The sequence below is a fragment of the Lissotriton vulgaris genome, unplaced genomic scaffold (genome assembly GCF_964263255.1).
Source record: "Lissotriton vulgaris unplaced genomic scaffold, aLisVul1.2 SCAFFOLD_375, whole genome shotgun sequence".
Lineage (NCBI taxonomy): Eukaryota > Metazoa > Chordata > Amphibia > Caudata > Salamandridae > Lissotriton > Lissotriton vulgaris.
Window position 1 is genome coordinate 491,941 of NW_028244278.1, and position 12,919 is coordinate 504,859.

A 12,919-nucleotide genomic window follows, 5' to 3' on the forward strand; every position below is an offset into this window, starting at 1 on the left:
TGGTGCCCGTATCGGTCTTTATCCCCCGCAGCACTTCGTCAACATGTTTCTCAAATAGGGATTCACCATCTTAGGCCATATCAAGCATTTTCTTTTGAACCTCTGATCTAAACGCTGTAGCCTTCAGCCAGCCCTGGAGTCTTAGGAGAGCCATCAATGCCAGCTGCCTAAACCCACATGAGGCAATGTCTAGAGCTCAAAGAAGGGGGTTGCTGCACTGTTCCTCAAAGGGGAGAAAGATTAGGAGAAGCTGACGTGACCTAAGGTGTGGGTAGTACACCTTTGGGCATCCATTTTGTTGGATATATTTGCCTCACACACCCAAAAGGGTGTCATGCTTCATCATTGGCGGTTGCTCCTCGTCGGGGGGGCGGTGCAATCCCCAACGGGCTCACCTCCAGGAGGGGCTCTTTAGCGGAGATCTTTTGTATCCAACAGCCCTATGGTGAAGTGAGGGTATGTGGGCAGAGTATCAGGTAGACTCGGTGTAGTGATTAAAATGCAGTAGGGGATGCCGGAAACAACTTTATTCTGGGGGTCCCCCTACTACAATTAAAACCAGTGGAGAAAGGCAACTCGCTAGGGGTAACCAAGTTAGGTAAAGTGATCCTAGAGAGGCCTTAGAAAACAATGGGTCAACATGTTTCTCGCATTGGGTTAATCACCTGCGATTCATCAGGACCTTAAAAGTGAAATGAAAAAAGGAAAAAACTCTTAACATGCGAGTGTCATGTATGTAGTGTAGGTGTATTTTACCTTGGTGGAAAGTCCTATGCCTAAATAATGAGACAAAACAGAACGTTATTAATAGTATATTTCTCATCAAAAGCATGAACTGGGTCAACGTCAGCATGTAAAAACAGTGAGGCATGCTCCGGGTGGTGTTGGGGGGGAGTACCCAACCTAGACATGCCAGGTGAAAACAGCGTGCAGTGCAAGGATCACACACTCACACTGTGTTGGTGAATGAAAAACATTATGGTAAAAACCAGTGTATTAAAAGCAGCAGTATTGTCTAAAAACACCATCCATATTATGCAGTGTCAATTTGTGTCAAAATTATATGCATAACATCAGATTATCATCGTGGAGGAAAAACAAGCATATGCAGGCAGATGGCTCACCTAAGGGTCAAGGTCTAAGAGCCACATGAGTGCTCGGCGGGTCAGTTCTACGAGGGCAAGCCTTCAGATGTGGCTACAATATACAAGGGATGTTAAACCAGGGAGCGTAGAAAAGCGAGATAAAGTACTTGCTAACAAGGACTGGGTAGACCCAGGAAATGTCATGTCGACCCGCCTTACCTTACTCGTCCCGTGACCGCGTGGGTGCACCTACCCATCTCCGCCGAGTTCGGATAGATGGGTAGGTCTGGCGGTGTTTGTTGTTAAAAGGGCACCGGCGGGGAGGAGCCTCGTCAATGGCGCCCTTCCGTGTGGGTCACATGATCGAGGTCGTTTCTATAGCGGCCATGTCAGAAAGGTAAAATGAATATAGCGGTAATGTGGATCAATGTTTAGTGCAACAGCTAAATAGCGGGCAGTTGTTAAACCCAGCCGATGCCCATGTTATTCAATTCGCGCACAATTTGCGGTTTTACGGAGTATTTGGCCATTCACTTTATTAGAAAAGGCTCAATCACTGGAGTGAGCCGATACAAATTTGACTAATATCCATTCCATTATGTAGGAGAATGACAAGCCAAATCTTGCATTTTATTTGCAAGAACAATACGACCCTTGGAAAAGGTCGCGTGATGTGTTATGTGCACGGGTCGGCCATGATGGATAGGGAAGGGGCTCTGGATGGAACACAGCCGATGGGGGGCTGTCACGTCAAGACCACGGATGTGTGAGTTGTACCACTGCCGAGGCAATTGTCAATATTAATAGTTTCTATTCTTATTGTCATCCGTTAACTCACATCGTGTGTCTGGTCATGCACTATATTAAACATATGAACAACAGGAGAATCGCCGCCCAACTAGTCATAATTGGGTCATCCTCCGTCAGCCGTTAAACAGTTACCACTCATGCTGGTTGTCTAATGTATACAAACAGACGCCATCAGAGATCAAGTGAGTGTATCATGTCAAATTGGCAGAGAGTGTTCCTGATGTATGTTGTCAGAGCCTAACTAAAATAAAGGTAAGGCAATGTCAGTGTAGGAACATTGAAAAAGATTGCCTTATAGCGAATGCCAGGGGATATCTTCATTCAAGCCATGGCTGTCAGAAGATAAGCGATGGACCCATCTCTGCTCCTTCCTAAAGAGTGCATTTTTTGGGGAGTTTGGGCTGGATTCCAAGATAACCCAATTCAGGGACTCTTCATTATGGTTGCATTCCACGTAGTGTTTGCACATTTTAGTATTGGTTTTTTTACAGCGAAAATTGCTGCGGTGTTCAATGATGCGGGTTTTAATGGGGCGGGTGGTCATCCCAATGTATTGCAAGTTGCATGGGCAAGTCAGTAAGTAAATGCAATGTGAAGTATTGCAATTAGTGTGTTGACTGAGTTCCCAACTGAAGGTCTCTGAAAGTTTGATGGTTTTCACTACTGAGGTGTATTTACAGACACCGCACGAACCACAAGGGTAGTGGCCCCTGACAGGAGGTAGCTGCCAAAGGGTCTGTTGTGTCTCTTTTCTGGCTTTCTTTGGCCTGGTGCTGATCAGAATATCCTTCAGGTTCTGTGATCTCCTGAAAGCAAACCTAGGCTGCTCCATATCCAGGTCACCTGTATTGAGGATGCCCCAGAGACGTTTAATGGTCTGTTTGATTTTGTTGGACCGTGGGGTAAAGGTGGTGACACAGGTCATCGGTTAGTTCTCTAAAGGTGCGCTCTCTCCCGTCTCTCTAGTAGAGCTTCTCGGTTGTTATTCCGAGCCCGTTTTCTGGCTTTGTAAACATGGCTTTTAGGATAACCTCTGTCCATGAGGTTCCTAGACAGTATCAAGGATTCTTTCTTGTAATCAGTCACATTGCTACAATTGCGCCTTATCCGGAGAAATTGTCCGAATGGTAAGTTTGAGCGCAGTGCCTTCGGGTGGTGACTTTTGTAGTGAAGTAAACTGTTACGATCTGTGGGTTTTCTATACAGTGATGTACTGAGAGACCCATCTTCCAATTTGATAGTAAGATCAAGGAAGGCAATTTCCTTAGGTGAAGAGGACATCGTAAAATGTAAGAAGGGGTTCAGTGTATTCACCCATTCAAAGAACTCCTCGTGGGTTGTTGTGGGGCCTGACCAGAGTATTAAGATGTCATCTATGAAGCGTCTCCATACTAGAATATTCTCTCGAAAAGGGTTAGACTGGTGATGTAGATGCCTGTCTTCAAACTTGTGACCCTATTGATGACTCTGGTTTACATAACCCTTCCACGTTTACACCACATAATGGTATGGTTCCAAACGAAATTTTGACCTTTGAACAGGCAGTACTCAGGCAGTACTCAAGGATATTAACCGGATGGACAGACAGACTCGTCATTCGAACATTTCCAATAACGAAATGTTGGTCATAAAATCACTGGCAGAAGACCCCCTTATCACCATTAAACAGGCAGATAAGGGCGGAGCAACAGTCCTGATGAACACTACTGATTACGACCTGGAATGCACCAGACAACTAAATGATCACAGGTACTATACACCTATCCCCGGTGATCCAACCAGACGCCTGCAGACCATTATCACAGGGTTGGTGATGGATGCTGAGAGTGAAGAATGGATCTCCAAAAAAGAGGCAGAGTTCTTAGTTAAAAGTGACCCCCGGGTACCTTATTTCTATATACTGCCCAAGATCCATAAGGGAACGAGACCAGTACCAGGGAGACCAATCGTGTCAGGGATCAACTCAATTCTAGAGCCACTCTCACAATTTTGTGACCACTTTTTACAACCACTGGTCAAATGTATTCCTTCTTACGTCCAGGACACTACTGATGTCCTACGTATTTTGAACTCCATTCAGGACACAACACAATTTGACCTTCTGATTACTCTGGATGTGGAGGCCCTCTATACGAACATTCCTCAGAGGGCCACCCTAGAAGTAATAGAGGAAAGATTGGGGCACCAAACCTGGAACTCTAACACTCCGCAAACTTTCATCATGGAGTGTGCTACTCTTGCACTCACTGAGAATTACTTTGAGTACAAGGGACAATACTATCATCAGACCCAAGGGACCTCAATGGGCAGTACCTTCGCTCCTTCGGTGGCCTGTCTCTATATGGCAGAGTTTGAAGACAGGCATCTACATCACCAGTCTAACCCTTTGAGAGAATATTCTAGTATGGAGACGCTTCATAGATGACATCTTAATACTCTGGTCAGGCCCCACAACAACCCACGAGGAGTTCTTTGAATGGGTGAATACACTGAACCCCTTCTTACATTTTACGATGTCCTCTTCACCTAAGGAAATTGCCTTCCTTGATCTTACTATCAAATTGGAAGATGGGTCTCTCAGTACATCCCTGTATAGAAAACCCACAGATCGTAACAGTTTACTTCACTACAAAAGTCACCACCCGAAGGCACTGCGCTCAAACTTACCATTCGGACAATTTCTCCGGATAAGGCGCAATTGTAGCAATGTGACTGATTACAAGAAAGAATCCTTGATACTGTCTAGGAACCTCATGGACAGAGGTTATCCTAAAAGCCATGTTTACAAAGCCAGAAAACGGGCTCGGAATAACAACCGAGAAGCTCTACTAGAGAGACGGGAGAGCGCACCTTTAGAGAACCAACCGATGACCTGTGTCACCACCTTTACCCCACGGTCCAACAAAATCAAACAGACCATTAAACGTCACTGGGGCATCCTCAATACAGGTGACCTGGATATGGAGCAGCCTAGGTTTGCTTTCAGGAGATCACAGAACCTGAAGGATATTCTGATCAGCACCAGGCCAAAGAAAGCCAGAAAAGAGACACAACAGACCCTTTGGCAGCTACCTCCTGTCAGGGGCCACTACCCTTGTGGTTCGTGCGGTGTCTGTAAATACACCTCAGTAGTGAAAACCATCAAACTTTCAGAGACCTTCAGTTGGGAACTCAGGCAACACACTAATTGCAATACTTCACATTGCATTTACTTACTGACTTGCCCATGCAACTTGCAATACATTGGGATGACCACCCGCCCCATTAAAACCCGCATCATTGAACACCGCAGCAATTTTCGCTGTAAAAAAACCAATACTAAAATGTGCAAACACTACGTGGAATGCAACCATAATGAAGAGTCCCTGAATTGGGTTATCTTGGAATCCAGCCCAAACTCCCCAAAAAATGCACTCTTTAGGAAGGAGCAGAGATGGGTCCATCGCTTATCTTCTGACAGCCATGGCTTGAATGAAGATATCCCCTGGCATTCGCTATAAGGCAATCTTTTTCAATGTTCCTACACTGACATTGCCTTACCTTTATTTTAGTTAGGCTCTGACAACATACATCAGGAACACTCTCTGCCAATTTGACATGATACACTCACTTGATCTCTGATGGCGTCTGTTTGTATACATTAGACAACCAGCATGAGTGGTAACTGTTTAACGGCTGACGGAGGATGACCCAATTATGACTAGTTGGGCGGCGATTCTCCTGTTGTTCATATGTTTAATATAGTGCATGACCAGACACACGATGTGAGTTAACGGATGACAATAAGAATAGAAACTATTAATATTGACAATTGCCTCGGCAGTGGTACAACTCACACACCCGTGGTCTTGACGTGACAGCCCCCCATCGGCTGTGTTCCATCCAGAGCCCCTTCCCTATCCATCATGGCCGACCCGTGCACATAACACATCACGCGACCTTTTCCAAGGGTCGTATTGTTCTTGCAAATAAAATGCAAGATTTGGCTTGTCATTCTCCTACATAATGGAATGGATATTAGTCAAATTTGTATCGGCTCACTCCAGTGATTGAGCCTTTTCTAATAAAGTGAATGGCCAAATACTCCGTAAAACCGCAAATTGTGCGCGAATTGAATAACATGGGCATCGGCTGGGTTTAACAACTGCCCGCTATTTAGCTGTTGCACTAAACATTGATCCACATTACCGCTATATTCATTTTACCTTTCTGACATGGCCGCTATAGAAACGACCTCGGTCATGTGACCCACACGGAAGGGCGCCATTGACGAGGCTCCTCCCCGCCGGTGCCCTTTTAACAACAAACACCGCCAGACCTACCCATCTATCCGAACTCGGCGGAGATGGGTAGGTGCACCCACGCGGTCACGGGACGAGTAAGGTAAGGCGGGTCGACATGACATTTCCTGGGTCTACCCAGTCCTTGTTAGCAAGTACTTTATCTCGCTTTTCTACGCTCCCTGGTTTAACATCCCTTGTATATTGTAGCCACATCTGAAGGCTTGCCCTCGTAGAACTGACCCGCCGAGCACTCATGTGGCTCTTAGACCTTGACCCTTAGGTGAGCCATCTGCCTGCATATGCTTGTTTTTCCTCCACGATGATAATCTGATGTTATGCATATAATTTTGACACAAATTGACACTGCATAATATGGATGGTGTTTTTAGACAATACTGCTGCTTTTAATACACTGGTTTTTACCATAATGTTTTTCATTCACCAACACAGTGTGAGTGTGTGATCCTTGCACTGCACGCTGTTTTCACCTGGCATGTCTAGGTTGGGTACTCCCCCCCCCCCCCAACACCACCCGGAGCATGCCTCACTGTTTTTACATGCTGACGTTGACCCAGTTCATGCTTTTGATGAGAAATATACTATTAATAACGTTCTGTTTTGTCTCATTATTTAGGCATAGGACTTTCCCCCAAGGTAAAATACACCTACACTACATACATGACACTCGCATGTTAAGAGTTTTTTCCTTTTTTCATTTCACTTTTAAGGTCCTGATGAATCGCAGGTGATTAACCCAATGCGAGAAACATGTTGACCCATTGTTTTCTAAGGCCTCTCTAGGATCACTTTACCTAACTTGGTTACCCCTAGCGAGTTGCCTTTCTCCACTGGTTTTAATTGTAGTAGGGGGACCCCCAGAATAAAGTTGTTTCCGGCATCCCCTACTGCATTTTAATCACTACACCGAGTCTACCTGATACTCTGCCCACATACCCTCACTTCACCATAGGGCTGTTGGATACAAAAGATCTCCGCTAAAGAGCCCCTCCTAGAGGTGAGCCCGTTGGGGATTGCACCGCCCCCCCCCGACGAGGAGCAACCGCCAATGATGAAGCATGACACCCTTTTGGGTGTGTGAGGCAAATATATCCAACAAAATGGATGCCCAAAGGTGTATTACCCACACCTTAGGTCACGTCAGCGTCTCCTAATCTTTCTCCCCTTTGAGGAACAGTGCAGCAACCCCCTTCTTTGAACTACCAGTATCTTATACGGGCACACGCTGCGACTGGACCTTTCACTTGCTTAAGTGATAGTTAGTGTCCGTTGATCCATTGATCACTCTCCCTTTACTTGACAAATGCAATGTCTAGAGCGCAATCAATCTCTGAAGAAGTGTGCTCGCCCTCATGCATATTCTTTTGTGTCTCTTCCTTCATTTCTTCAGGAATGAGGTCAAGAAGGCTACTGACAACTGTCCACATCTGTCGGTCACAGAGTGCTAATATAGCTGGGGAATTTGCTGCACGGACTGTAACTGATGACATAAGGGAGAACCTCTTCCCTACATTATCGAGGTGTCTTCCTTCCTTATCTAGAGGCGTCGAAACAGGAGTGGACAGATTATTAGAACGCCTTGGCGCAGCCTGCGAGATAGCAGAATCTGGCTTAGGATGGCAAACAAGACAGGCTGAAGAATCATCTGTGGCCTTGTATTTTTTATCAAGAGCGAGGTGGTACAGGAGCAACCGTTGCTGGTTTTCTTATTTTTATACCTTCCTTCCAAATGTAATCAATGATCAGAATAGCTCTCATGGACTTTCTACCCTGCTCCTTAAAATCACGCAGGAAGCAATCAGATTTCTTGATGGATGTGGGAAGATGGAATCTTGCCACTGCTCTGTCCTTTAAGTTATGAAAGCTCCCAATGTCCTCTGGGGGAGAATATGCGGAACGAGGCTGGGAAGCAGAAGGCGTAGTCTTTCCATTCATTAGGTGGTGGTTGGTGTTCCTGAACTTTGCCTTCCTCGCTTTATCCTCAGAGGAAGTATGGTCCTCTCTTGGGGTTGGCATATTAGGTGTGGGTGACATTATCAGTAAGACTGGTGCCGGACTTACTGGTGTAGCCGGTGGCACAGGCTGGGGAGGTACAGGTGTTTGTTCCTGTGGGTGGTCGGGAAAGCGCCTTTTATAGTCCCGAAACATAGCTTGTAAGTTGTTCAATAATAAGATGGGCCTGTTGATAGCTATAATGTTGATAATAATGCCTAGGAGGATCATATTATGAAGAATAATGGTCATCACTGTCATTAGAGTCGACATCTTTACACTTTACATGGAGGTCAGAAGGACTGTACGTATCCCCATAACACCCCTCTTCCTCAAGAGTCTTGTATATCTAGCAAATGGCTAGGCAAAGGAGGAGATATCTTGATAGGAGATATTATCCTTGGTGTAAGAACAGCTTTAGCAATTTTAACTCTTGGCGACGGTACCGTCAACTATGAGACTTGCGGCATCGAAGGAGGGCTAGAGCGGTCGACCTCTAAGCTGGGGAACCGGGTTAGAGTCTCGGCAACAACGCTAAAACATCCTGTGATTCTGGGCAAATCTCTTAATCTCCCCATGCCTAACAAAAATGAATGTGTTCTTCTATAACGAAACTGGTGCTCATGTAAAACGTTCTGATACCTGATTTCTCAGGTCTAGTTTGCGCTACATAAAACTTAAAAAAAAATGTTTTTTTTAAAAATACGTCAACGGTGTCTTCATCAGTGGAACAGCTGCTGCCGATGTTTGTGTGGATGGTGCTTTTGCCGATGACTTGAGCGCTGGCTGGATACCTCTGGATGCCACTTTCGTCTACGGTGACTTGGAGGATCAAGCTTCCGTTGAATGGTCCTTTATCAACTGCAGCAACGGCAGGGGTCATTGCCATCGAATTGGACAGTACGTTCTGTACAACGACATTTTAGAAAACGAGGTCGATGTACCTGTAGTCTTCATTGTAGATGGGGGTCGGCGATAATTTTTGCTATTTTGATGTCCACAGCTCTGAGGAAGGAAACCTCAGTCTTTCCCTTTTCTTGTCAGAAGGAGTAGAGGGATGGGAACAGGCTGTCCCTTTGGAAACAAGTTATAATGTCTCCTTTTTGATGGGATCTTTCTTTAGGGCCTTCCTACTACCTTCAGGAGCCCCATGGTCAGAGGATCTTGAACTTTTTAGGGTGGCATGAGAAAAGTCGCTGTCTTTACCAGAAGTGCTGGTTGTTTGGGCTTTTGACTCCTTCAGCCATTTAGAAAGATGTCCTTCTCTGTCTCTCAGAGTCTTTGTAGAAAAAGTGCTACAAATCTTGCACTCCTTCACCTGGTGCTGAGGGTAAAGGCAGTCTTTATGTGGATCACTCGCATGAAATCTTTCACACAGGATGAGCAGCATCTGAAGAGACAATGTTTTGAAGAGTCAGACGTCGTGAAGATAAACCGAATACAGAAAAATCTGACAAAAAAACTGAGCAGAGCTCAGGGAGACTCCCTTCACATGATGTGCAGTAGAAAATCTGAGGGATTCAACCTCTGGTTGGAGTGTTCTAGAGGGTGCTGTCGCCTGAATGAATATGTCAAATTTGGTTCTTTATTAAAAAATGACATAGATAGGCAATAAGTGCGTCTTCTAGTGCTATTATGGCCTATGGTACAAGTCTTACTGCTCACTATGGTACCTCCCACTTCTACGATGGGGAAAGATTCAGGCATGTGAATCTATGAAAGATGCCCCAATACTGGATAATACAAGGTTATCCATGTACATTTAAAATCCATAAATAAATACCGCATGGAAGGGAACAAGTGATCTGCCAGGTAGAATACTGGGTAGAAGATGAGACATTCAAGGCCAATAGAATGAAGAAAAAAAACAAGGACTTCATCCAGGGTGACTTAAGATAACAAGAAGACAGAGCAAAGTCATGAGAGGGAGGGAGGTGAGATTGTTGAGGGTCATAATGCATACATCAGCGATGAGCGGCATCTGTCCAGATTCACAAGTAACATTATCTCATCGTCCTCACTAAGGTGAAACGAACACCAGCAGCAGACAATAACCAAAATCTATCACAGGCAGGTACTCTGCTGAGCACTTCATACAGCAACAGGCAAAGACAATAAGTTTAAATCAAAGAAAAGCAGTGCTGCGAGAAAGTCGGGAAGAAGCAATACCAGAGGGTACGCTCACATCTAACTGCAGCACTAGAACTTCACAGCGTCTAAAGATCTTAACTGGGACACACAAGTCACCACCTCATGACACTGCTTTCTACAAAGGGGCACTACATCAAACACCAACTCAACAATGGCTCAATTGACCAGCAGCCGACACCCAAGGCAGATCAACTAGAAAATCAACCCGCGGCCCTCAGCTGAAAGATGGATCTCTGCAGCACGCTGATGAAGCATACGGTCTATCACAGGTAAGCAAATCAAATGTTTACATAAAGACTGCGTATCTGAATTTACAGGTGCATACCATCACAGAGCAGCCATCTTCATAGATAGAATGACGACCCTTCTTCCACTTGCAAGATTCTGGCAAATATCTACTTAAATGTTTATTAGGAAAAGCAAAAAAACAAAAAAAGGGACATTTTGTCTGTCTCCTCCAAGAACCATATAATCCCAGTAACTTGCAGCAATCGAGTATTACACACTTAATGCAAATTGTTAAGAAAGTCTCAACTTTTGACTTGGGTAATTAACTCACTTTTAGTGTAAAAGTCTGCAAACTTTGTGAGGTAATTGCTGAGGGAACCTGGGAAGTATTTGCTGGGATCCTGCATGTGACAAAGTGGGGATATGGTCCAGCAGCGTGGCGAAAGAGCGAGCACGTTCACGTCGGTCTCCTCCTCTGAGCTTGGTAGGTTATCCTCCACCATCTAAAGAAAGAGCCATGGAAAAGATAAGTGTGTTAAGAAAAACTGTGGCGACAAAAGCAGGGTCCAGCCCCACAGCAATCACCACAGAGGTGTCTCAGTCTGACATGTACCAAAGATGAAGTGCCAAGCGATGCATAAGCTTTACAATAAAGTAACAGGACATAGTTACTATGTAGAAAAGAACCACCACGGTAATGTGAGTACCAACATACATCCCCCACAATACTCTACACACCAGCAGCATGCAATCCAGGGATTCTGTGGAACTTCTTAACATGATGTGTTTTTGTCCTGTGTAAACGAAGATATGTTGTATGTGGCTGTGACGAGAATGTGGTACATTTGGGATCATTTTGGTGACTGATAGTTGCAAAATATGATGTGACTGTGTTCTGAGGAGTGTGTGCTCTGCCTGGAGTCGGATGGAAGGATCCCCTGGGGATGGGCTGAACGAAAGACAGAATCACTGCTACCAGTCGAGAGGCCAAAAAATATCTTGCTGAAGGAATTAGCTGACCTACATATACTTCATAACTGTATTGAAACGTGCCGGCCTGCGCCTCGACATTGAACCTTCTATTACGCCCAGACATGAGGGTGCAAACAGACGATGTGGCCATCAGAAAGCTCTCTGGAAAACTGACAGCTTTAGCAAAATAACAGAAAAGCAGAATAAACTCAAAGACTTAAGACTCTTTACCCCCAAATAGGACTTAATGTAAAGAACAGGCAACTACATCTTCAGCATTAATTACCTCATGCTTCATTATTCTCGAGGTATGAATAACAAAAAGGTGACAGCAGTGTTTGGTTTCTCTCCTTTTTGGGTCTCCTAGTAACTGCTGAAGCAATACAGGCTTTGATTAGGAAACCCTTCTGAGCTTCCATTTGAAGCGCCTGAAGCAGGGCAGCGATCATCCTCACAATATGTGCCGAGCCTCAATACTCAGGCAAAAAAAAGGGGTTGATAAATGATATGCTAGCTTGAGAATAGAAAATAAAAAAAATAAAGGCGTATTTATGCCGCTCGGGCACACCACCCCTGGCACATTTTAAGGCGAAATGCACTCACAGTGCAAGAGTCAAGGCTGCTGCCCCCTTGTGGTAAGCTGGGGGGGGGGGACACTGCACTTAAATGCATAGCCAGGGGGACACCTGCAGAGCCCAATGGATGGAGAGGGCTCCACAGAAACCCCTCTATATATGCATGCATTTGTACTAGGATTTGTTGTCAAAACAAAGCTTTCTCTAGGTGAAATCTAACCAGCTAAGCCACCAAATTTGGCACTGGCTGCCAGCTTTTTTAGCTTTGACAATGCTTTCTTTATTGTGTCATTTCTGAAAAAAATTACTGTTGAGGAGAAGCTGGCCTATCCCAATACATAAAACAAAACATAAGCAAAAATATATCGGAGTCTCAAAAAGCAACAATGGTGTAGCAGTCCTCGGCACGGAAGGGAACTCTTGCGTGTGGATGTGCCTCTTGTGAAAGAGTAGCATGCCGCCACTCAGTGAACAGCCAGTGGCTGATGTGGACTGACCTACTACACCGTGCAGTAAGCTGTAGTGGTCAGAAGAAAAATGTGAACGACACAATCACAGACCAATGGATCAAGAGGGTTAGATAAAAGATCCTATAAGCATAACATATGATAATTTTAGTCAAATCAGAAGGTTCAAGCCACCACCAGACCAACAAAGGGCTCGAACGAGGCAATTACAATTCATGACCCTGTATTTAAGTGTTGCTTAATAATTCTGCCAATGATTGTCATAGCTTTGTCATAGAGAAGCCCCACCTCAACCCACTGACATTTCTCCCTGGATCTTTGCAAAGTGGAACTCTTTA

At 44.9% G+C, this 12,919-nt stretch overlaps 1 protein-coding gene across 1 annotated transcript in view; it reads right to left on the reverse strand.

The window, feature by feature from the left end:
- The window catches only part of CUL9 (cullin 9), a 443,484-nt gene that overhangs the window by 201,503 nt on the left and 229,062 nt on the right, over positions 1 to 12,919 (reverse strand). The window contains exon 26 of the mRNA XM_086948773.1: positions 10,899 to 11,070. Coding sequence (XP_086804899.1) covers positions 10,899 to 11,070 — 172 coding nt within the window. The remainder of the gene's footprint in view (positions 1 to 10,898; positions 11,071 to 12,919) is intronic.